Below are 23,895 nucleotides of genomic sequence, written 5' to 3' on the forward strand. Positions count from 1 at the left end.
AAGATAAAGGTGTATCAATTACTATTTTAATTACGTTTAGGGTTTATGAATTTAAAATCTGTTTTCTGTTGTTTAAGTACTTCAAAAGGTGATTTTCTATTTAATGAATTTTCCATATAGCGAACTTATCGGGATTTAGCTACTTCGCTAAATAGAGGTCCGACTGTACATTCTTCAGACAGTAGCTTCAGCATTTTGAGTGCAGAAATTTTGGTTGTTGGCATTCTTAATTTCCGTAATTTTTTTTTTTTGAAATGTTTTCTTATGCTGTTTTAAGTAGTAATATCGATATAATGTATTCTACATTCTACCACCAAATGATATTTAAATTCTTAACTACAGAAATCTCTTCTTTCAAAGCAATGATAATATGCACTCCTCAAAATTCTTGGGTACGCCAATATGTGAAAAAGAGAAACCCCCGTGATGAGAATGCTGATGTTACAAAAGGATTTGTATTGAATCTATTAGCAAATTTATAACTGGCTATAACAGTTTCAAAACTTTAATTTCATGCACAGAACTTCACCTTGACAATACATAATTAAATCAATATTAGGTAAACATTCAACAAGCAATAATTTTTAGAAACGTGAATATTTCTTCAATTCCAAAACCAACCAATTCTACAAAAATCAAATTTGTCATTCCTTTAAATCAATTAAGAAATAAAAATTGCCCATTTTTGCAGTCTGTTACCTATCCACTTTCTGAAAATAGATCATACATACTCAATAACTTAACTTCATGCCATAAATGAAAAAAAAAAGCCATTTAATTGCCTTTACCAAGTTCATTATTAAAAAAAGTAAATTGCTAGAAATTTGTGCTTGATATAAAGTTGAGAGTAGGCTTAAAAGTAAAATTTTTTTTTTTTAAACATATACTAAAATGCCAGCATAAAAAAAAAAGATCCAATAGATCTTATGAAATATAAATTTCATATCAACTGTCCCATAATATACTTAATATATCACATTTAGGGAATTTCATTGTCCTCAAAATACAAGAACTTTATTACACTAACTTTAAATGGTCTGCAAAATTTCTATCTAAATAAAAATAAACTGAAATTTTAAAAAATAATAAATGAAAGCTTTGTACTAATAGCAATTCATTTTGTATTGGTAATACTTATCTAAAATTAATTAATTTTAATTAATTGCTAATACTTATTTATCAGTGTAAAAATTCTAATTCAATGGGAAATTTTCTTTTAGAAAAGTTACTTAATTTTACTGATTATTCTAAAATGTACGGAAACGATGACACTTTTTAGACCAGGAAAAATGGCAAAAATCCAGTAGTCTATTGGTAAATTCAGGAGACTTGACAGTGAAGCAGATATGCTTCGTAAGTCAATAAAAATAAACAACACAACTTTTTATGTAACAATTTATTTGTGATATTTTAATTTATAAATAATATAATACACCATTGAATCTAATTCAACCTCCAGATTCAGAAGGAAAGGATGAGTAAAATAAAAAATTATGATAAGGTCAACATAAGTATTGAATAATTCATGTGAATGATATAATAAATAGCATTTATAAAACTAAAATCAATACTTAGGTTTACTGGGATTGCATGGAGCGAACATGCTTCCAAACAATTAATTTATATCACACAACACAGCTCTAAGAGCAGAAATCATGATGATTGAAAGGAAAGATATTACTAAATTTTAAAATGCTGGGACATGTGGACAAACATAAATTGACGTGCAACATTAAGTCTAAATAGCAAGATATATTCATTCTAAATTACATAAATAGATATATAATACAGTTTAATCCTCCTCATCCTCATTTTCTTCATCATCCTCATTTTCTTCATCATCCTCATTTTCATCATCATCTTCATTTTCATCATCATCCTCATTTTCATCATCATCCTCATTTTCATCATCATCTTCTTCGTCATCATTTACATTGGGAATTTGTTTGTAAGAAGCATAAGGATTATCTAACTCGTATTCGTCTAAAAGTTTTTTCACTTCTTTGTACAGTATTTGTGCAGCTTTGGCTTCATCACTTCCTTTCGGATTGAACCACTCACAGTTTTGCAAAACAAGATAAATATCACGCACAAAGTCTTCATTATTTTTGTACTCCATGTAGTTAAGCTTTGATCGTATTGTTCCGAAGTCCATAGGCCTTTTTATTATTAGATGGTAATCTGGAGCCTGTTAAAAAATAATTCATAAGAAATAATTCATAATACAAAATATATAAAATAATTCATAAGAGAAAATAAATAAAACAACTCTTTTTGTAGCACTTGTAGTATAAATCATCAATGAACACTCTTATTTTAAAAGAAAAAAATCCTGTTAAGTTTAGTATTGATAAACACACAACAAATCTTCAACAAGCAACCTTTACCTCCCTTCAAACATTTAATAACAAATTACTAATAAGTATATGCTAAAAAAAGATTTGTAGGTGTACCATTTTAAATATATTCAACTTTCTACCACTGTATCTCGATATGAAATTAATTTATGGGATGCCAAATCTGATCCAATCTACATTAATATATATTAATGAACCATTTAAAAACTATGCAATAAAGTAGCCTCGTAACTACAAACTTTAAAATCTAATATTGATTATTACATAGATGTCAAGAAAAATATTTATTCTCTAAAAAAAACATATACTCTCTGATTAAAATGTATTATATGTAATTCCATTTTATAACTAAATTATTCATTACGTTCCTAGGGTTTCCATGTCAAATTATGTTAAGCCAAATAAATTTAAAGATAAAAACAAAAACTGATCAATAGCATATTTTCAATATTTTTTTTAACACTTCCTACCACCAGTATTAAAGAAACAAAGAAAATATATGTTAAAACTATAAATTATTTTTTTATATTATAAAACAATGCAATTTTTACAACTTTTAAATTAGAAATTGTAAGTTTTTAATAATTATTTGACTTTTTTCGAAAAAAGATTTTTGTTTTCTTAATATAGCTGGCAGAATTTGAAAGTAACGAAATAAACAAGCATTTAAATCTTGTAATTACCTATTTTACATGCTTGACTAAAATAAAGTTTCCCAATTTGTTTGTGTGACAACTTATTTTAAATGAACTTAAATTAAAAATTGTTAGAACATTACAAATATTTGGTTGACAGAATAGTCAGGGGGAGGGGGCGAAGGTACGAGAACAAAATCACTTTTAAGTGCATTTATTTATTTCGCAAATCTTCATATCCTTAATTTTTATAAAATTTTCAACTTTTAAATTCTGATAGATTTTATTATTAACCATTTACCTTTAATTTTTTTTAATACATCAATTGTTGTACTAAGATAAACATGTTAACTTGTGCAAAAATTATCACATCTCATAATTTTCTTTTCTTCTTTTTAACACAATAGTAATACCCCACATAAAACAATTCATAACAGAAATGCAATGAATCCTAGAAACAGCATTGAGCAAATAGTTAAGAAAGATGAGACATTTTTTTAAAGAATATTTTATCACATATGTTAATAAAAAAATTAACATTTTAAAACTTATAGTAAAAAAAAGAATAGCTTACTACTAAACAGGCATTAAAGTCAGGGTCTGATTGTTCAGCTAATTTTAAATATTTATACCAGGGTTGGCAAGTTTCTTCCACAGTGGAAAAAACCTTGGGGGGAAAAAAGCCCCTGAAGAAATAGGTTTCTACTAACTCAAAAAGAAATAATTTTTCAAAAAGAAGTAAAATAGTTAAACACACTTTTTAAACATCTTATAATTGCAGTCTAGATTAAAAAATATTGCTATCTAAGCTTTTTAATATTTCGACTTTAATTATTTTCAATAAATTATAATATATCCTAAATACGAGAGTTTTTTCTTTGGAAGACCAACGCAATGTGCCAAAGACATGCAGAGAAGTTGACACATGTGTTGATATAGGTAGCAGCCTTCCTGTGACTCACATATTAACACATTTAATTAATCTCCCTCTCAAAGTCTGAAAATATTGCTCCCTTTTAAAATTTTTCAACTGAAAGCTGAAAACTTTAGGAATGCAACATTTTATAAGACAAAATTTACACACCAGTCTTAAATATATGGCTGCCAATGAAGAGTGGAAATTTCGCATAATTTGATACAGAAGCAATTTACAATAAGCTCCGAATTATTAAATTTAGGAAATATATTAATTTTATTTAATATTCAAGGAGTTAATAACCAATTGATACAAATTATAGAAAATTAGATGAAAAATATATAATGTTATTTGTGAAATTTGATTTAGGTTTAGAAAAACGTACTCTTTAGTCAAGGTGAAGGCTAAATTGTTTCAAATATAATGCAATTTGATAGCACACAAAAAATTATAAAAATAGATATAGCAATATGTGTTTAATCCAATTGCAAATGTAGATTAATTAAGCAGAAATCAGGAATTAACACGTTGAATGCCATGGGGGTCACCAGGGACCGGCACTGAGTTTGTTCATAGAGCCAAATTTGTTCACCGGGAAAGCCAAGATTATTAGAAACACATAACTCGAGTACATTTTTAATGTTTTTAACTTTTTAATATTACTATCATTACTTACTAAAATGGTTTGAAGTAATGCAATACATACTGAGAAAATCAGTTTTGCTAGATGGACAAGCCATGTAAAATTAATGTGGCATTCAATGTGTTAAACAAATATTGCCATTTAAGAATAATAAATATGACAATTACATTGTTTAGGAATAGTGAGAAATTAAAATCATGTAAATATTACTACAAAGCTGAATTCCTTTGAAAATAGTTTTAAAAAGAAACACTGATTTTTATTATTCTCAAGTTATCATTTTAAAACAAACTATTCTTCATTTTCTTCTTACATTTTAATTTTTTTTTAAAATAGTATCTCATACAACACTATCATAAAAAGATTTCTTATAACTGATATGCTGCAGCAATAGCATATCTGCAACCAATAAAAAAATTTTAGTATTCATACACCTGTAAGCAAAATAACCCCAATGGTAAAGTAAACTTTATAAACTATAACAATCTTAATTTCCTACAAACAATTTATTAATAAACAATGACAAGATATCAAATGCAAAACTCATTAATAAAATGAGAGGCTCAATACAATTAGGCTTGTTCAAATTTTTATTTATTTTAAATTTATTTTCACTGTCAATCCTGCAGCTACTTTGATTGGTGTACGGGATGAAAAAGTAACATCAGTTATCTTTTGTGAAGAAAACCTTGCTGCCTTTTTTTCTCATTTAGTTCCTTCAAAACAAATTTGTGAAACCAACCAAGTAAAACTGAATTAAACATGTTACACTCGAGAACAGAAGATCTATGAAGTCCTTTGTGCAAGTACATGAACTATACAGTATAAGAGTTTTGCATTTAAGCTTCTTATATGCAATAATAAAAAGAAAGGGAATGTTAAAGTGCATTATAATAAATTGCGTTTAAAAATATACTTTTTCTTTACAAATCAGAACTTTACACTCAAACAGAACTAATTCATTTTTTTCCACTTTCACATCTTTATAAAGTCTGCATAAAAATAATTTAATCCAAACAGAGAAACATGAGCTCCATAAAAAGATCCAAAACACTGCTATTTACTTTACCATGAAAAGCTATTGAAATAATTTATCGGACTTAATGTGAGTTAAACTTACATCTTTCTTGCTAACAGGGACCATGAATGGCCAACTTGAAGGATGGCGCATCAATTCTGCCAGCAAATCAATACATGCTTTGTAATCCAGCATGCCGTCTCCATTTCCAGTTTTAGATCTCCGCCGAGCTGCATTTAGAGCCGAATCTGTGCCAATGTAACATAAGTTATACTGTTAGATATGTTGAAGTACAAACATTAAAAAAGGATGATGATGATTGATGGGCAACAGATTGGCAAGATGATAGAGATGAATTTGAACAGGCTCGCAATTCATGTGAACAAAAGACGAGCAGAAGCTAATGATCTCCATTAAAGAAATATTAGTTCTCCATGATTTTAGAAGGAAAAAAAAAAAAAAAACGTCAGAGGGGGAAAATAAAATAGCCACATGAAAATTAGTTTTATCTATTTATTAAAAAAATTATAATTATTGATGTTTCATAACCACACACAAGCAACCTTCAAACATGCAAAATCAAAAAAATTCCCCAGGCAAATAAAAGCATTCTAAAGAAACATTGAGACTAATCTATACTAAGCACATAAGGATGGGATAGATGAAAAGCAGGAAATTACTAACACATTTTCTCATCAAATTATGAACAATACACACATCTCATTATTTCATGTACAAAACATTACCAAATACAAAAGCAAAATTTTAAAAAGTAAAATAATTAAATGTAGAACATTTAATAGTATGCATTAGAAAGTTGTAGGAACATTTCATCAAAATTACTTTTAATCACGTAAAAATAATGCTTTGCACTGTCAAATCAGAGGCTTGTTTCTGAACTAAAATAGTAGTATAGCAGTTAGTAAAAAAAACTTTTCATAAGAAATATGATAACTTCTCTTAACACTTATGATTATTAAAATAAACTTTAAAATAAAACTTTCAGTCAAAAATGAATTATTAAATTAAAAAATGAACTATTAAATTAAAAAATATTTAATTCAAGCTAAATAATAAGATCAAGTTAGCAGTAAGCTGATTTTTCATTTTCTTCAAAAGAAAAACATGAGGGGAAAGAAATTATACTAAAATATAACAGGAAGGTTTTAAAGTTTAAGCTTTCACGTTCTCAGTGCATTTATTTATCAGATGCCAAAATCTTTGTAAAATAAATTAGCAGGAAAATTTTACAGATTCATTTACATACCGTTAATTTAAAATGATAACACTTGCCATAAAACTTAGGATATATAAAATATTAAATTTAAAGGAATGTTATTTGATATAATATATATATAGCATTGAAACTCGAAAGTTTCTTGAACAGTTTCTTCATACAGTAAAGAAACTAATGCAGAAATACTTGTTTTTTACAAGCATAATCAAATTTTAAATGAATCATCAGCTTTAGTTGTTAACAAATATGCAAATATAAATTAATTTAAACCAAAAATCACTTTGAAAAACTTCACGATTTAAATCTAAATTTGATTTAAGTAAATATAAGTTTCATTTCTATTAATAATAATATTAAACACAAAAAAAAAAAAAAAAAAAAAAAAAAATTAAATTTATGAGTTATAAAATTCTTCCATACTGCGAAAAAAAAAATTATATGTTCACAAAAACAATTAAGGATAACTTTTAAATGTAATGATAAAATAATTCACTATTTTTTCATATCTTCACTGATAGATTAAATTTTTTAATTTGTAATTTGATATATTACATTATTTTGGTAGTTAATTAGCATTAAAAGTTATCCAAATTTACCACCTAACAAAATGATACAACATAAGTTAAATTTATAGGCCACTTTAGTCATAAATATTTATTATTTGAATTTTCACTTCTGAAAAAGTTAAAAGCAATATACTATGAAAAACATACCAATAGCTAGTTTAAGTATAAGATTATTTAATCTCAACTCACCTCTATAAACTTTTCTAAAGGGATTTTCATTTTCGTCAGCATTTTCAGTACGAGACCTTCGCTCTGGAAAAATTAAAATGTTAACTTTCAATATAGAATTGCAATCATTTTCGCATTAAAAGTATATATAAAAACTTAGCTATAGCAGCAAAGTCAAAATTAATTTTATGATTGTCATTTATCAATCAAACCTACAGCGGATTAAGAAATAAATGCAGAAAAGGACAGTTGATTTTTTTTCTCTTTGGATGATAATGCAGCTATGCATTAAAAATATCAAATAATTTCATCAGCTCCGCATTGAAATACTACATAAACTCTACAGAATTAAAAATATCCAAACTGTTTTAAAAGAAAATGAAAACTCGGTATTGATGCAACTTTAGATGACGTATCTCAGCTCCAGGTCAAAATCTCGTCTATAGAAAGTCATACAAACCCCCGAGAAAAATACACCACGGTAAATAAAATGTAAAGAATTTAATGTTCCGTATGTGGCCTGGTACCATTTGATATACAGCCCAGAACAGGTCTGTGGCAAAGGGGCTGGGGACCACTGCTTTAAGATATACAAGATTTTGTTAAGTAATTAATCTTAACTGTCTAAAAATTATGTTAATCAAGAAAAAAAAATTTTGTGTTTTAGTTAAAGAAGGTACATTTCTAAAATAAATAATATATGTTTTCATAATAAGTCCATGTTAAAAAAAATAACATTGGTAATAAATTTATTTCAGCTGTAACGAAAGTGAAATGACAAATATCAAAATCCTAATTTATACAAAAATTTCACATTCAAATATCATACCTGCCAGGGGAAAAAATAGGAACACGTCATGTGGTCGCGACATTAAAGTTTACTTCTTTACACTAAATGTTTGTATAATTGTAACTGTATAAGATTTAATGTAACAATTATTATTGATTATAATACATATCAACTGACAAGATTTCTGATTATTATTCTAATTAAACAGAAATGATAGCTGATTTTAGTAATTTAAAACATATTTAAAAACAAAATATTTTATTATTATTCTAACATATGTGACAATAAACACATGTAAAAAAATAATCAATTATTCTTGTTAAGTGCTACAGTTGTGGCAGATTTTAAAAACTTTTCATCAAACACTTGTCTATAACAAGGCTGAATCATTTGGGACTTGGCAAACAAAATTGCCTGCAAAGTAGACACATTCATGCTACCCCTAAACTCAGTCAAAAAGTCTTTCACAGGCTGCATTACTGTGACGAAATGTTAAAATTCCTAACATCACCCGTGACAATAGTTCGCTTCTCATTGATTGTAGATCAATAGTGGACGGCACAAAATCAGAAATGTTTGCCGACTTTTTCATATTTGTATATGAGGTAGCATTTGGCTGCTTTCCCGTGTGAAATGATATCACACTTTCCGCCATGTGCTATACTAATGTCTGTATTGCAAGCAATATATAACGCGTACGATGTATCCTTTCTTGATTTTTTGATGAAATCAAATTCATCACTATAATTGTCGCGAAAACAATGACTTCGCCGAATTTTTGACATTTTTTCAGATTACCAGGTGGAAAAACATTCAAAGCTAAACTGAAATCGAAGAGATGCGTTACGAGTAAACATTCAACACCGGTACGGTTGCAAGTAAACGACAAGGAGTCAGGAAGCTAAAATTTCCTCTTGGTGTCTGTGAAGCAAACCGTACACACGTCATCAAATATACGAATGGAGCTAGAGGCGGAGATAAGTGATAATGCAACTTGATTGGATTTCGCTAATCGGACATGGATCGCTTTATAGAGCAAAAGAAAAAATTACACTATGATGAAAAATTGGAACAATTTGACCCAAAATCGGAACCATTCCGATAAAATCTGTACACTTGGCAGCTATGAAATATAATTCAAAAATATTTCAAACATAACATTTCTCAAAAATTATTAAACCCAAAGCAGGGATGAGAGTAGTCAGAAAGTAAAAAAGAGGAAATCCAAAAAAAAAAATATATATATACATATATATATATAAACAAAAATGTGACAAAAAAAGTGCGATATTTAAACTTGTAAACCATGTGAATATAAATCCCGATATGAGACTTTTAAATCACGTAAATATGAAACTCTACATCGAATTTAAAAAATACGTAAATACAAATCATGATTTTTTAATTTTTTGATCACGATGCATAATTTTTAAATCGCGCGATATTACAACCACAAAAACGAATCACGATATTGGATTTTAAGCTCGCGTGAATACGAATTGCTATATAGGGCTTTAAAAGCTCGTAAATACAAATCGCGATATTGATTTTTTAAATCTCGTAAGTAAGAATCGCAATGTACAATATTTAAATCGCCTGAATAAGAATCGCAACGTTTAACTTTTAAATCAGGTAAATACGAAAATCGAGATTTGGTAATAAAATCGCGATTTTAAAAATGCATAAATACAAAGGATTGGATTTTTAAATGTCGTAAATAGCAATCATAATATACGATATTTAAATAGCGTAAATAAGAATCGCAATGCGCAACTTTTAAATCAGGTAAATACGAAAATCGATGATTGATATTAAAATCGCGTGAATAAAATTCGAGATATTTGCAGAGTCTGGACTTGTGATTTCTAAAAGGCTTGTTTGTATTATTTTTGTTTAGACATAATAAAGAAAAATTCACAAGATTAATTGAATGAGCAAATAAATATTTTCACCGCAAATCCACTTCTATTTTTTGTTTGTTTTCACGCCAGAATACAAGAAGCAGCGACGTCTGAATTACGAAAATATGAGCTATCCCGGCGACGGATAAAAAATACGGAAAATCTTATTTTCTGTGCGTGAAATCGGAGAAAATAGCTAAAATAAGTAAAAATGCGGAAGGGTTAGCAGCTAGGGCGTAGATTGAAATTTCTGTTTATCGTTGAAAATCGTAAATAAATATAATTATTTTACTTCAATGACTGAATTTTAGAAAAAACGGGATATTTATTAAATAAAACGAAACTTTTAGAGAATCGGAGTTTTTGATAAAAAGGCTGAAATTCGAGAGACGAAAAAAATCTCATCCCTGTATAAAGGTCAACCAGTTTTATCCCAAGGCAATGATTTTTAGAGAAACTTCAGAGGGAGGAAAAGGGACTTCAATAATTTCCCTCCGGGGAAAATTAAATTCCTCATAAAATATTTTAACTTGTGCAAAAAAAATTTCAGCGGAAATTAGCGGGAAAAATGGAAAAATCTGAAAAAAAGCGGAAATCCGCGAATCCGCGGAAGAATCTCATCCCTGCCAAAGTTAAAAACAGGCAAGTAGCTGAGGAAAGCTAATTTCCTTCCATAATTAAAACTTTTGCTTTAGGAAAAGATCAGAAATAATGAAAAAGCTGGTAACACGAATCTAATAGAAAATTTTAGATTCCAATAGAAAACGTTTTTTTGGCATTAATATACGGAAAAAAAAACAATCAAAAAATTTCAATTATTTATAAAACTACACAATAACAAACAATTTACATACCTCTATTTGACCTTTTAGTGGGGGGTTCAAATTCCTCTTCAAAGGAATCTTCATATTTTCGTTTCGTACCTGATAATAAATAATAATTTTTTACTTCACTTATTTATATATATATATATCATTAGAAATTCATGCACTCTTAAACTATACTGTACCTTTTGAAATGGGTTTATTTTTTAATGGATTGCTTCCCTTTTTATTGTCTGAAGTTAGAGAGGAAGACCTTGTACCATATGATCCACTGGCGGCTATAAAAAATGCATACATAAACATTAAATTTTGAAAAACTTATAGCAAATAAATGTTACAATAAAATAGTTTAGGTAGCTGGGATGCACAACCAATGGCGAGAAGTCTAAAGTGACCCACGTAGCCTTGGCACTTAAACTGCCTTTTACCTATTATATGATTAATGTGAATTACCATTAATGTGATACTAAGAAAAAAAAAAGGTTAAAAGACTTCATTTTCAGGAATGAATTAATAAAATATATGAATTTGAATTTGTTTTTAAGCATATAATTAGCATATAATTAAAATTTTGAAAGCATACTTGTTAAGATATGATATAGATACGTAAAATATTTTTTTTTTAAATTACACCTGAACAAAATATTAAGTTGTTTAAATTAGATATACAGTTACAGCCAGATTTAGATAAAAATGAAAAACTTTCTGCAAGCAATTGATTAAATCTTTTCATTTGTTTCAACCCTTTCATTGTCACCTCATTTTGGTGAAATTAGTTTGAAAATCAGACTCCATTAAAAATATTTTAAAATTTTATAAAACTCTATTTAGATTCATACGTAATGAGTATCAGGAATGAGATCGTAATAAATCTAAAAAAAAAAAAGCTGAATTTAGAAATCCAAAAATTTTAAAAGCCAAAACACTTTTTGAATAAGTGAAAAAAATACTTGAAATTTGAGCAAGGAAAAAAAAAAGTAAGAGGCATTTATCCACAGAATGTTATCAACATTTTAATAAAAGTTTTGATGCAAGATTTTATTTATTCATTTAAATTTTGCACACATGAATCTCAATGTAAATTTTAAGTTACATGGATACAAATTGATACTTAATTTTAAAATCTCAAAGCGAAATTTTTAAATCGTGTGAATACGAATTTCTCTGTTTTTAAAACCTATCTGATGTATAATTTCTAACTCTAACACGAATCATAGTCGTGAATTTTTAATCTTCTGTATACCACATGCAACATTTCAAACAAAATCAGGAAAACACATAACACTACGACCGGCTTTCGAATCCCTGTACATGAAATGCAACTTTTGAGATAAAATCATAAAAACACATAACACAATGCACGATCTTAAATCATGTAAGTATAAATCGCGATGCGTGATTTTTTTATCATGTAAATGTAATTTTATATGGTGTTACAAAGTTTACAAATGGAAATGGGGAAGATAAACTTCCTTTGAAAAGGCAGAATTCTCTTCCAATAAATTGAAAAAACTCACCCCTTATACAGGGATGAGATTGGCCAAAAGGCAAAAAAGCTGAATTTCCAAGAGAGTAGATTTTACGATTGTGCAATGCGCAAACGTTAAGTTTGAGCAGTGGTACCTCGAGATCAAGTGCCCTAACATACATATTTGAGATAAGAGCTGTCGAACGAGCGAATTTTTGTTTTGAGATACGAGGAACGGCCATGAAAGTCCTTCTCGTCCTGCTCACCCACCGCACCTTGAAGATGACAGCCTCATAAAGTTCAAGTTTATAAAGGTTCTATATCTACCACCTAACACCACTCCTATCCTGCAGCCCATGGATCAGCAGGTGATTTCGAATTTTAAAAAGCTGTATACTAAGCACCTGTTACGGCGCTGCTTTGAGGTGACAGAGAACACAAACCTCACCCTTCGAGAGTACTGAAAGGATCACTTTAACATTGTAATATGCCTCAGAATTATTGATCAGGCCTGGCTGAGTGTTACAACGAGGACCTTAACCTCTGCATGGAAGAAGCTGTGGCCTGAGTGAGTCTGTAGGATAGCTGAGACTGTAGCTTCGAAGGATTCGAACCCACGGGAGTGCCAGTGGAGAAGATTATGTTTCTGTGAAAATTCGTGGACCTGGTGATGGGTGAGAGAGACGTGAACGAGCTCGCCGAGGAGCACTCTCAGGAACTAACGTCTGAGGAATCACAAGAGTTACAATCGCAGCAGCATTCGGGGGTTCTGCAAGAAATTGGTTTCGAGGAAGAGCCAGAGGTGGAGGAGGTTATCTCTACAAGTGAGATAAAAGAGTTCTTGGGAATATGTGAGAGAATTTCACAGTTCGTGGAAAAGAAACACCCCGAAAAAGTTGCAACTGGTTGCACATCGGAGCTATTTAATGACACTTGCCTAATTCATTTCGGCAGCATTCTGAAAAGGAGGAAAAAACAAACCTCCTTGGACAGCTTTTTTTAATCCAACTAAAAAGGCAAAGACCAGTGAAGAGAAAAGCAGTGACTAAAATTAAGCATACAGTAGCATTTAAGTTGTGTAAGTTGCATTTAAGTGACAAAATACAAATATGTATGCACACTTTATAAAACTTTTTTTTTTTTTTTTTTGCTTTACATTCTCTTTTATTATGTTTTTATACAATTTTTGTCATTTATAAATACATTATTCTTATTCAAAAACACGTAACAAAAACAATTGGGAGTAGCATTTTTGGGGCTGGAACAGATTAATGACATTTCAATTAATTTCAATAGGGAAAATTGCTTTGAGATATGAGCAAATTGACAGCAAGGTTACGGAATGAATTAAACTCGTATCTCGAGGTATCACTGTACCTGATTACAGACTTATAATATTGCATTTCAATATTTATTAACTATATAATAATATCATAATAAGGCAGTGTTAACCTCATAATAATATTGCTCATTAAGATATGATACATAAAACATTAAGTTGTTTTAACTATGTTTACAGCCTTATAAAGCATTTCATGCTTATGTTTATCTGGAAAAAAAAATTTTTTAAATATATAAAAACAAAATTAAACATACACTTACGGTGTTTCTGTGCTTTTTTAAGAGCTTCCTCTTTCTTAGTGCACTTAGGACACAACCATTCTCCACGAGGGATTCTTTTTAAATTTACACATTCTTGATGGTACATAAGAGGACACCTATCACAGCAAAGAAGTGTGCCAACATCTCCACATTTTTCACAGGATTCTTGCACAATAGCCTCATTCTCAGCCACACTTTCATCGGCTTCTTCTTCACTTTCTTCTTCCTCTTCACTAAAAACAAAGTTAAAAATAGTTAATAATTAAAACAAAAGTAATTCAATGGAAAATAAAATTTTAAAGGACTCAGGTAATAAATACCACTTTTTTTTAATTAATACAAATCGCTGAATAACAGAGTTTTATTTAACTGTAACAAAATTTAATAACATTCCTATAAAAATATATGCACGAAGTTACAAAAGTCTTCCATATAGTTCAGGATGCATATCAAATTTTTCAACAAAAAATAAGCACCTTTTAAGTGCTTTTCAAGCACTAAAAAAAAATTTGTAAGCATTTTAAAAAAATATCATAATTCGGCAGGGATGGAAAGTTTGACAATTGAAGGTTTTATCTTGTTTTAACCGTCATGACAAAAATAAAAAATTTAAAAAAAATTTTTTTTAAAAAAACACCTTTTGGCTTTGTTTTTGACAATTGTCAAAAATTATGAAATTTTAAATCATGTAAAATGAATCACATTTTCATACGCTGCAGACTGACTATACACCAAAACAGAGTGGGATTGAATTGTGAAAATGTTGAATAGAACAATGTAAACTGTGTCTCTTTGCATAATTCGTAGCGAAAATCAACATGGTAAAGGAAATATCTCGTTTTGAAAAAGGAAAATTAAGCACTTTTTAAAAACATCCAATGAAAAAAGCACCTTTTCATACGTTACCTTTAAAAAACGAAAATCGATGATAATTAAAACAAAACCACTTTAAGCACTTTTTAAAAAAGCTACACACCCTTGTAGTTTACTGTTTAAGTAATAAAATAAGGAACCAAAAAGTAAAACAAAATTGTTAATGTTTGCCTTAGGATAAACAATTAACAAAAATTCAAAATTTTGATTTTATCTTTACTAAATTAAAATAAGTCTAATTGCAACAATTTAAAACCAAGCTAATTGGAAAACTCACACTATTAGGTAATTTATTTTCAAAACACTACAATTATCTCAACACAAAATAATAAAAAAGAGCCTATGTAGATTCTGCAATGCTCACAGTTAATTTAGAGTCTACTGTAATGTATAACTAAGATTTTAAGCGGCCATTGGACAAATAAGACATAATTCGTGTACATATATCCTACATAAAAAAATAAGTTTAAATAACTGTCTGATTTTACTCACACATCTTCATCATCATCTGATTGCTCTTCTTCACTATCACTTTCTACCTTCTTTAATTTTTTCTGTGGACTGGCAATTTTTTCAACTGGTTTACAAGCAAGGCAAAACCAATCACCTTCTGGAATAGCCTGAGTAAAAATAATTTTTTTAAATGTTAACTTGATATAAATAAAAATATACATTATAAAATTTAATTTGAGACTATAACTGAAATAATAATAATTGAAATGAGCATATTAAAAGAGAAAAAGGTAAATTAAAAAGTTTTCACAAACTAACATTCTTTAAATCTAATTGAAAATCATTAGCAGAGATTTAAACTTAGTCAAAGATTTTTTTTTGCTCCAATTATTTATGCTCAGAGTTAAAAAAGAAAATTACCTATCAAACTGATCTATGGGAGAATTATTATTGAAACAAGCACTATATGAAGAAAAAAAGGTAAATCAAAAAGCTTTTACAAACAAAATATTATCTAAATTTAATTTAAAGCAAATAACAAATTTCAATTTTTGTCAACAATTCTTTTGTTTGAATTATTCATGCTCATAGCTATCAAAGAAGTTTACATATCAAAATATATGGGAGAACTATAATGAAATGTTCAGAAGAAATAATTCATTAATTCAATAAAAATAAAATAATTAAACTTTTATTTAAGTTAAAAACTAGATACATAATTTTTTAAAACCATACCTGCCAACCTCAGAAAATAGCAATTAGGACGACTGAAGATCAAAAATAGGATGATTTTGAGCACAACTTAAGTTTTCAAACTAGAATTAATTTATAACCTTTGATAAACTTTGTTTTATAATTTTAACCAAGACATTGAACAGAAAATATATTTTAAAATAAGTCCTTTCAATGAATTAAAACATTTCCACATAAGAGCCAAATTGCAAAATTAAGTTGTTGTTTTATAAATATAAAACACATTTAGCAAATTTGATGCAAGATGAAACGATACGACGCAAGGTAAAGCAAGATACGGTGCTAGGTGAAACAAGATTGAAACGTAAATTATGTTACACTGACTCGATACAAGATTTCTCTCTGTTTGCTTATATCTTATAAAATGGTAGAACCTCACCGAAATTTCAACCAACAAATAGAACTGGTTAGACTCCTTACAAACACCTATTATGGCTATGTGAGTAAACCCGGTGCATTTCTTTTTCTACACTTGTTTCCTTGGCTACGTAAGCAGAATGATCCATTTCGGGCAGAAACGAGACATTCTTAGTTCATACACGGCAGCTCACGCGACTCATTTTAATTATTCTCTATGAGACAAGAAAGGATGAAAAGGGAAGGAGGGGTCCTATTTTCTATTAGTAAGGCAAATTTTTTTCACCACACCTTTCTTTATTCGAATTTTTTAATGTACTTTCTCTTACCTAAAATAATCAATTATTGCATAAAAAATGCAAACAATTTTTGAAAGATATATATTTTTCCGACTAGAAGATCGTAAAACAAACCCAAAATTCAGAAGAAGCAGAAATTCCATGGAAATAGAAAGAGCATGTAAATACATAATGGAGAAAAAAAAATGTACCTTTAAGGGAGGTTTCAAACAATATAAATGGTGACCTCTGTTACACCCATCACACAATAGCATGTTTTCACCATCGCCTCGTCGCCTGCAAATTCTACAGTGGGCTTTAAGAACAGATCGAGACCATGCTACACTCCTTTCAAGAGTGCCCAAGTGAACATAGAGTTGAGAAAGACTTTTACATTGCAATAAAGACTCCTGCCACCTTTCCAAAGGCGACTTTTTAATTGGTAAACCTAGAAAAATAGTGATTACTCAGTTATTTTTTTAAAAGAAAAGTTTAAAAAAAAGCTTGTCTGAAAAACTAAAGATTCAAATAAAAATGTAGATAAGGATCTCTATTCAGTAAGTGATAAAAACAAATTTTTATTCATTCATTAAGTTAATGGTTCGGTTGAAACATATATCTAATCACATTCAATTTAGTCTCAATTAGACTTACAAATTTTAAATTATGAGAACAGAAAGCTGGAGAGTCTAGAATAGACTAATAATTTTTTTCAAAAAAAAAAAAAAAAATCAATAAATAAACACTTGCACAATAATCTTAAGGATATTATTCAATTAGATAAGATTAGTAATAAAAAATCATTTTCAGCAAAAATATTATAAATTACATACTTTTTTTCTTTTGAGATTCAGTATCTTCAGATACTTTTTGCTTTGACTTTTTATCGTCACTATCCCCTATGGGAAAAGAAAACAAATAAGCAATCAATACTACAAAATATTTCAAACAGTAAGAAATAAATTTGCAAATCATAGTTAAACCAACTTAACCTTTAATCTTAAAATTACAGCCTTAGTTACCACACAATTTTTTGCAATAAAAAATATGCTGATAAAAATCTTAAATCACTTTATACCATTAAACAAAAGGACATAAAATTTTAAATAAAAAGAAACAGCTTACCAAGTGGTGAATTTAAGTACTTTGCTTCAATGCCTTGTGAAAGCTGAAGTGTGGCTTGAGCAAGATCTTTAATAGCTTGTTCATATGGAATGGGTGAGGTAAAATTTTTTATGTCTAAAGATATCTCCTCTTTTACAGTCCTGAAAATTTTTCAAAAGTTCTAGCTACGATGATTTCAGTAGATAATAATTACTAATAATAAAAACAATTATATTTTTTTTCTTTACGAAAAACAAATTAAAATACCTACTGATTTTAAATTCAGTTTCTAAAACACAAATTTTAGAACAAACAAAGAATAAAACATTTCCTATAAAGAAATGCTAATTTAACTATAATACACTGCCCATAAGTATTATTAATCGATATTGCTGTAAAGGAACTGCGTCACGAACAGACATTCCTTAACACATAAATTAGAAGGAAAGCTTTACGAATCATAGTTTGGAAAAAATAGAGATTGTTTTTCTCACAAAGAAAAGGGTAGTTCTTTCCATGGTAAACAAAGGGTAGACACTTTTCCTTCCATGGAATTAAGGAACACTTTTATTCATTTTTTAAACAAAGGTGAAATGCTGCTGAATTGGTTAAGCAGTACGATAATACTTATCAATGAATTACAAACTAATACCAGTTAATATAAATAGTTCTCTTGCTGAAACATGTTGCGTTAAAAAAGTTCAGCATGATAGAATATATCATAACAAAATGATAAGAAAAGAATATTAGATAGAATAACATATATAATATAACTATTAGATATAATATGTTAGATACAATAATTATATAATAATGGGAAAGTTAAATTGGACAAAAAAATTTTATATATCTACTAAATTTATTTACTTAAATATCATGCTGAGACACCTGGTACAAATGAATTACAGAATATTAAAAGAAATTTCAAACTTAATATAAAATTAAAACACAGAGCAAATTACAGAAGAAAAATTTTACTTACGCATCACAGTCTTTATCCTTGCTGGCTCTATCAATTTGAAGGTGAAGTGCTCCTTGTTCAATAGCAGTCCTCCAACTTTCTGGACTTTCAATCTAAATAGTTACATAAAAAAATTTCTTAACTAGGCAACTACAAATTGGGTGTTTCATGAAAGAAAAACTTTAATGGGAGTAGAATAGAAAGATGGATTATTTATACCACTTTAGGACAAATTCAGGAAGCAAGTAATTTAAGAGAAAAAAAAATTTAAAAAATCAGAACTATATTGCTTATAATGAGTTGATATAGTTAAAAAACATAAAACCTTAAATTATAAATATATTATGCATAGCTCAACAAAAAAAAAATTAAGATTATTTTGTTTGCCCTAATTACCTTAAAATTTTAGAACAAAGTAAGTATTAATGGAAAACTATTTTAAAAATTTGAATATAAAATTCATGTCTGTGGAATAATCTTTTAATATATCATTTATATTTTTAAATGACTTTTTATTACATTTGGAAAAACTATTTTTTTTATCTTACAAAAAATATTCCGGTATTTTTATACATAACTTAAAAGTTAAATAAAAAAATGCTATATCTAGAATATACAGTAGAATGCCGATTATCCGGAATATTTCAGCTTAGGGACAATTCTTCTTTAATTTAGAAGAATAAATAATACCCACTACATCTGAGGACCATATTTAATTTACAACCTTTTTTTCTTTCTGATACATGCATTTTTGTATGTATGTATGATTGTAGTATGATACATGTACATACATGTATTTTTATACAGTTAATCCTACATAGTCCTTTAGCCCTCTTCAACTGAAAATTATCTTCCAAATATGCGAGCTTCATTTTGACCGTCTACAATTTTTGGATTGCGAAAGGAGTTTATAAATAAATAAGTGCTGAAGTTCTACAATTGAGAGATAGATAGTCGTCACTTATGGTTAATGATTAGTGATTACAGTGCTTAGAATCTTAAATCTTGGAATCAGAAAACAAACGAAACTGAAGTTTCTGAACCAGTAGATCTTCTGGATGAAAAGATGCAAGGTTATACAGCAGAAGAAATAGAAGACTGGTGTTGAGACACTGAAAACGACACAGGATTTCAAATTTCAAATGAAGATGAAATAGTTGCTGAAATTTTGAATGAAAATCCACAGGCGAAGAGGAAGAAGTAGGTAATCAAGTTCAAGACAGTGGACCTTCTCATATAGAAGTATGCAAATCATTAGATATTGCGATGAATTGGCTAGAACGTCAAAATGATGCTGATCCGTTTCAGTTAATTTATTTGAAAGGAATAAGGGATATATGGCTGCTAAAAAAAGAGCATGTTCTTTGAAACAAAAGTCTTTGCTGGATTTCTTTTGCAATGGAAAATAAAGAAAAGTATGGTAAAATCAGTAATTGACAAAAAAATTATTAGAAGCTGAAATATGAAAATTATTGCAAAATGAAAAAAAAATTTAAAAAATAAATAAAAAATATTTAAAAATTAAAAAAAAAAAACTTTTAAACAAGCTAGAGCTATTTTAGATAGTACTGCCAGTACTAAGCCTAGTACAAGGGTGAAGGAAAGTTAGTGCAAAAATAATAATCATTTAAACTGGATTTTAAACAACTTTTCAATTATCCGAACCATGTTCGGTCCCCGAGCAGTTCGGATAATCGGCGCCCTACTTATCTACTACAATTTTTACCTTTAAGTGAAAAAAATCTTAATGTTAATATTAGTCTTAGATACAATCTTTTTTAATCTTAGATGTTAGAAAATCGTAATTGAAAGCTAAATCTTAATTGAAGCCCAATTAGTGAAACAACTAAAATTATCATTCAAGCTTATTTCAAAGAGTTTAAAAAAAAAATCAAATTATTTTTTTAAAAATAAATGATCAATTTTTGAAAATATTGTGCTAAATAAAATAACCAACCTGAAGTCAATAAAGAAATAGTCATAAAATTTAATATGAATTTACAAAGAATCAATAGAAAAATCATTTCAATAAAAAAAAAAATTATGTTTTTTCAAAATTGTTGTTTAAGAACATTAAGATTTATCCTAAATGTTAGAATGACTTATCCAACATGTAAGGTATCTAATATATTTAAGTTTCGATTTATACAACTTAAATATTTGAAAATAACTTAAAATGAAAAATTGACAAACATTACTAATATGGCAGTTAATATAACTGCATAATTATTTAAGGAATGAACACTAAATAATAGTTAGAAGAGAAGAGAAAATATGGAAAAACATATGAAAAAGTTAATGAGAGAATTTGTTTTCTGCAAACATAGAATAACATCTGTTACTAAACAGTGAGCATTGAAATATACAAGTATATTGTATTCTATAAAATATATTTAATTTAGAGAATGTCCTTAAATTACATTATTAATAAAAAAATTAAGTATTTAATAATTTTCCTCCCATTTCAATATATTTAAGATTTCAGTGTTTTTAACAATAACGGTCAATTTCTGTCTATATATAATGAAACTCTTCTTTAAACTTAAAAGAATTTTAAAAAAAATTATAACTAAATACTATTTCTCTAAAAAAAATTAAAAAAAACTTATTTCAACATGATAGAATCCTAGCCAAACACAGTGAGAAAACAGCAACTTAATATTAACAACACAAATGAGAAAATAATTAAAATTTAAAGGAATCATAATACGCTTTTTTGGGGGGAGAGAAGATAAAAACATAAAACAAAAAAATTATTGGTTTTAGAATCTCAAATTTTACTCTAGATCAAAAGCCACCAAATTATTTAAATAAAGAACAATGCTGTTCAATGTTTCACTTATGTTTTCAAGCTACAGAAACAGCCACAAGAAAAAAAATTGGTATTTAATCACAATAAATACCTTAAGAGAACCAAGTCCACCAGCAGATATTCTATGTTCTAATTCTAGTATCATATCACGAATAGTCAATTCTAGTGCTTGTCGAGGGGTCATATCTGCATAGCTAGATTTTTGATACTGTAATCTTTGTGATTTCCTGACCTCAGGAATGAGCATCTTATTAAAAGAGTTATATGGGCATTTAGCAATAGTTTCTTTTAGATGCTCTTTCTCACTGAGAAGTGCTTCTCTTAAAGATCTTTCTCTAAACCCTCTAGAGTTCAAACTACCAATTAAATCATCAATATCTTCCTCTTTATAAAAAAATGCCCATTTCATGCGAGGAGCATTAGTGTTGTGAACGGGACAAGTGTCTATATTAGCACTACATTGATCTGTAGGTAAATTGTTCTTTGAATGTGGACAATACCAATTGATGTCACCTTGAACATCAACCTTATTTTTACACAACAAACAGCCTTCATCTTCAGTGACAGTCATGATATCATTGGTAGCCCCTTTCTTTAAATCCACTCGAGGATTTAAATCTGTAAGTTTCCTATTTTTGGTCGGGAACGGAAACTCACTCTGCACAATAGCTATCTCCCTCAGAATTTCATTTTCTTTGTCACTACTTGCACTTTTAGTTTCAATATTTTGAAGATATTTTTTTATGCTATTTGTTGATGTTTCAGATTTTGTATTGTTTGTATTTGGATACGGGTTTTGAATTGTTAATTTTGGAAGGCAGGAGCCTTTGAAATCATCATCATCTTCAACAAAGATACCAGGCACAGTTTGGAATACCCAGTATCTGCGATATGCCCGATCTCGCCCAAGAGGAGCCACATTGAAAGAAGACTGGAGCTTACGAATCTGTTGCTCAATTTCTCTTTCTTTGCGCTGAAATTCAGCTTTTTGTTTAGCTGCCTCTTTAGCCTTCTTCTCTTCAAGTTCAGCCTTTTCTTCAGGTGACAAATTATCAGTATTCTCTTTTTCCTCTTCTTCGACAGGAACAGGAGTTACTTCTTGTGGCCTAAAATACATAAAAATCCAAGTTAAGCTACAATCATGGTGGCTGCTAATAACATGCAAGAGTTAAATTACAATAAATTAAATACTTAAGAATACATAAATTTATAAGGAAAACAAAATGAGATTTTAAACAAAGCTTATATTAGCTACTTCTCCTTATTCAAAATCCCCAGTGAATCATAAAAAATAATTTCTGGATATTTTTTAACTGTCTGAATAAATTTTATGACTATTATTTAGTTATGCCTCATTCTTATATGTTATCATTCTAAAATGCTTACATAGAATTGAAAATATACATTTTTTTAAAATATAACAGGACTAATTTTTTCAGAAAAAATGTCAGAAGTACTAATAGGTACCTAAAACTAATTTATTTTCAGGTATTTTAGTTAAATTTTCTGACATATCCATGTTTTTTCCTGATTGATAAAACTATCTTTTCTAGGCCACTTGAATACTTTCTGCAATTCTGCTGAAGAGAACATAACGTAATAGAGGGAAAATTGAAAAACCGAACACCAAATTTATGTTCATCCCTGTAACTGATAATCCTATTTTTCACCTTTCCAAAAAGACTAATAGTCAATTCTCTGTGCGGTTCAAGAAAATAAAAATTCATAACACTGGAAAGATAAGTTGGAGAATAATATAAATAAGAGGTTTATAAAAATTTTTTAAAGCTATTGTAAACATTGTGAATAACATTTAAAATATTTTTTTAATTTGTTGCTAAAAACTTTCAGGAATATGTTAATTTAAACAAACAGAAAGATAAAATTTGAATACTGTTGCATAACAATTAAAAAGTTATTGATCTATTTTTCTCCATAAGTTTTAGTAATTATAAGGATTATTTGTTAAATTACTTTTAGGCTGAAATTCACAAAATTTAAACCTTTGCTGTACATTTCACTACTAAACATGAATTAAGAAACTTCAAATAACCTAATGTAAATGAGATATAATAATAAAAATATTTTGAAACTTACTCTTCACTTTCACCTTCTTTGATTTCTTTAATTTGTGGTTTCTTCTTACTGGAAAAAAATTTTTTTAAATAAGAGAAATTAC

The 23,895-nt window shown here is 28.3% G+C and overlaps 1 protein-coding gene across 7 annotated transcripts in view; it reads right to left on the bottom strand.

Annotated features, from left to right (window-relative positions):
- Positions 1–1,381: 1,381 nt before the first annotated feature.
- The window catches only part of Acf (ATP-dependent chromatin assembly factor large subunit), a 44,267-nt gene continuing 21,753 nt past the window's right edge, over positions 1,382–23,895 (bottom strand). For 2 of the 7 annotated variants that reach the window (XM_016072594.4, XM_071183982.2), the window contains 13 exons: positions 23,814–23,861; positions 21,808–22,822; positions 18,926–19,017; positions 17,965–18,104; positions 17,673–17,738; positions 17,052–17,287; positions 15,491–15,618; positions 14,126–14,358; positions 11,241–11,333; positions 11,086–11,154; positions 7,562–7,624; positions 5,672–5,817; positions 1,382–2,188 (listed from right to left, as the gene is read on the bottom strand). In XM_016072594.4, the coding sequence (XP_015928080.2) occupies positions 1,793–2,188; positions 5,672–5,817; positions 7,562–7,624; positions 11,086–11,154; positions 11,241–11,333; positions 14,126–14,358; positions 15,491–15,618; positions 17,052–17,287; positions 17,673–17,738; positions 17,965–18,104; positions 18,926–19,017; positions 21,808–22,822; positions 23,814–23,861 (2,725 nt within the window). In that variant the 3' untranslated portion in view covers positions 1,382–1,792. Of the gene's footprint in view, positions 2,189–5,671; positions 5,818–7,561; positions 7,625–11,085; positions 11,155–11,240; positions 11,334–14,119; positions 14,359–15,490; positions 15,619–17,051; positions 17,288–17,672; positions 17,739–17,964; positions 18,105–18,925; positions 19,018–21,807; positions 22,823–23,813; positions 23,862–23,895 lie in introns of all 7 variants that reach the window. The other 5 variants (XM_016072592.4, XM_016072595.4, XM_016072596.4 and 2 more) reach the window with 3 other exon arrangements.

This window comes from Parasteatoda tepidariorum, chromosome 10 (genome assembly GCF_982258835.1).
Source record: "Parasteatoda tepidariorum strain Cologne lab strain chromosome 10, Ptep-v5.0, whole genome shotgun sequence".
NCBI classification, from domain to species: Eukaryota; Metazoa; Arthropoda; class Arachnida; order Araneae; family Theridiidae; genus Parasteatoda; species Parasteatoda tepidariorum.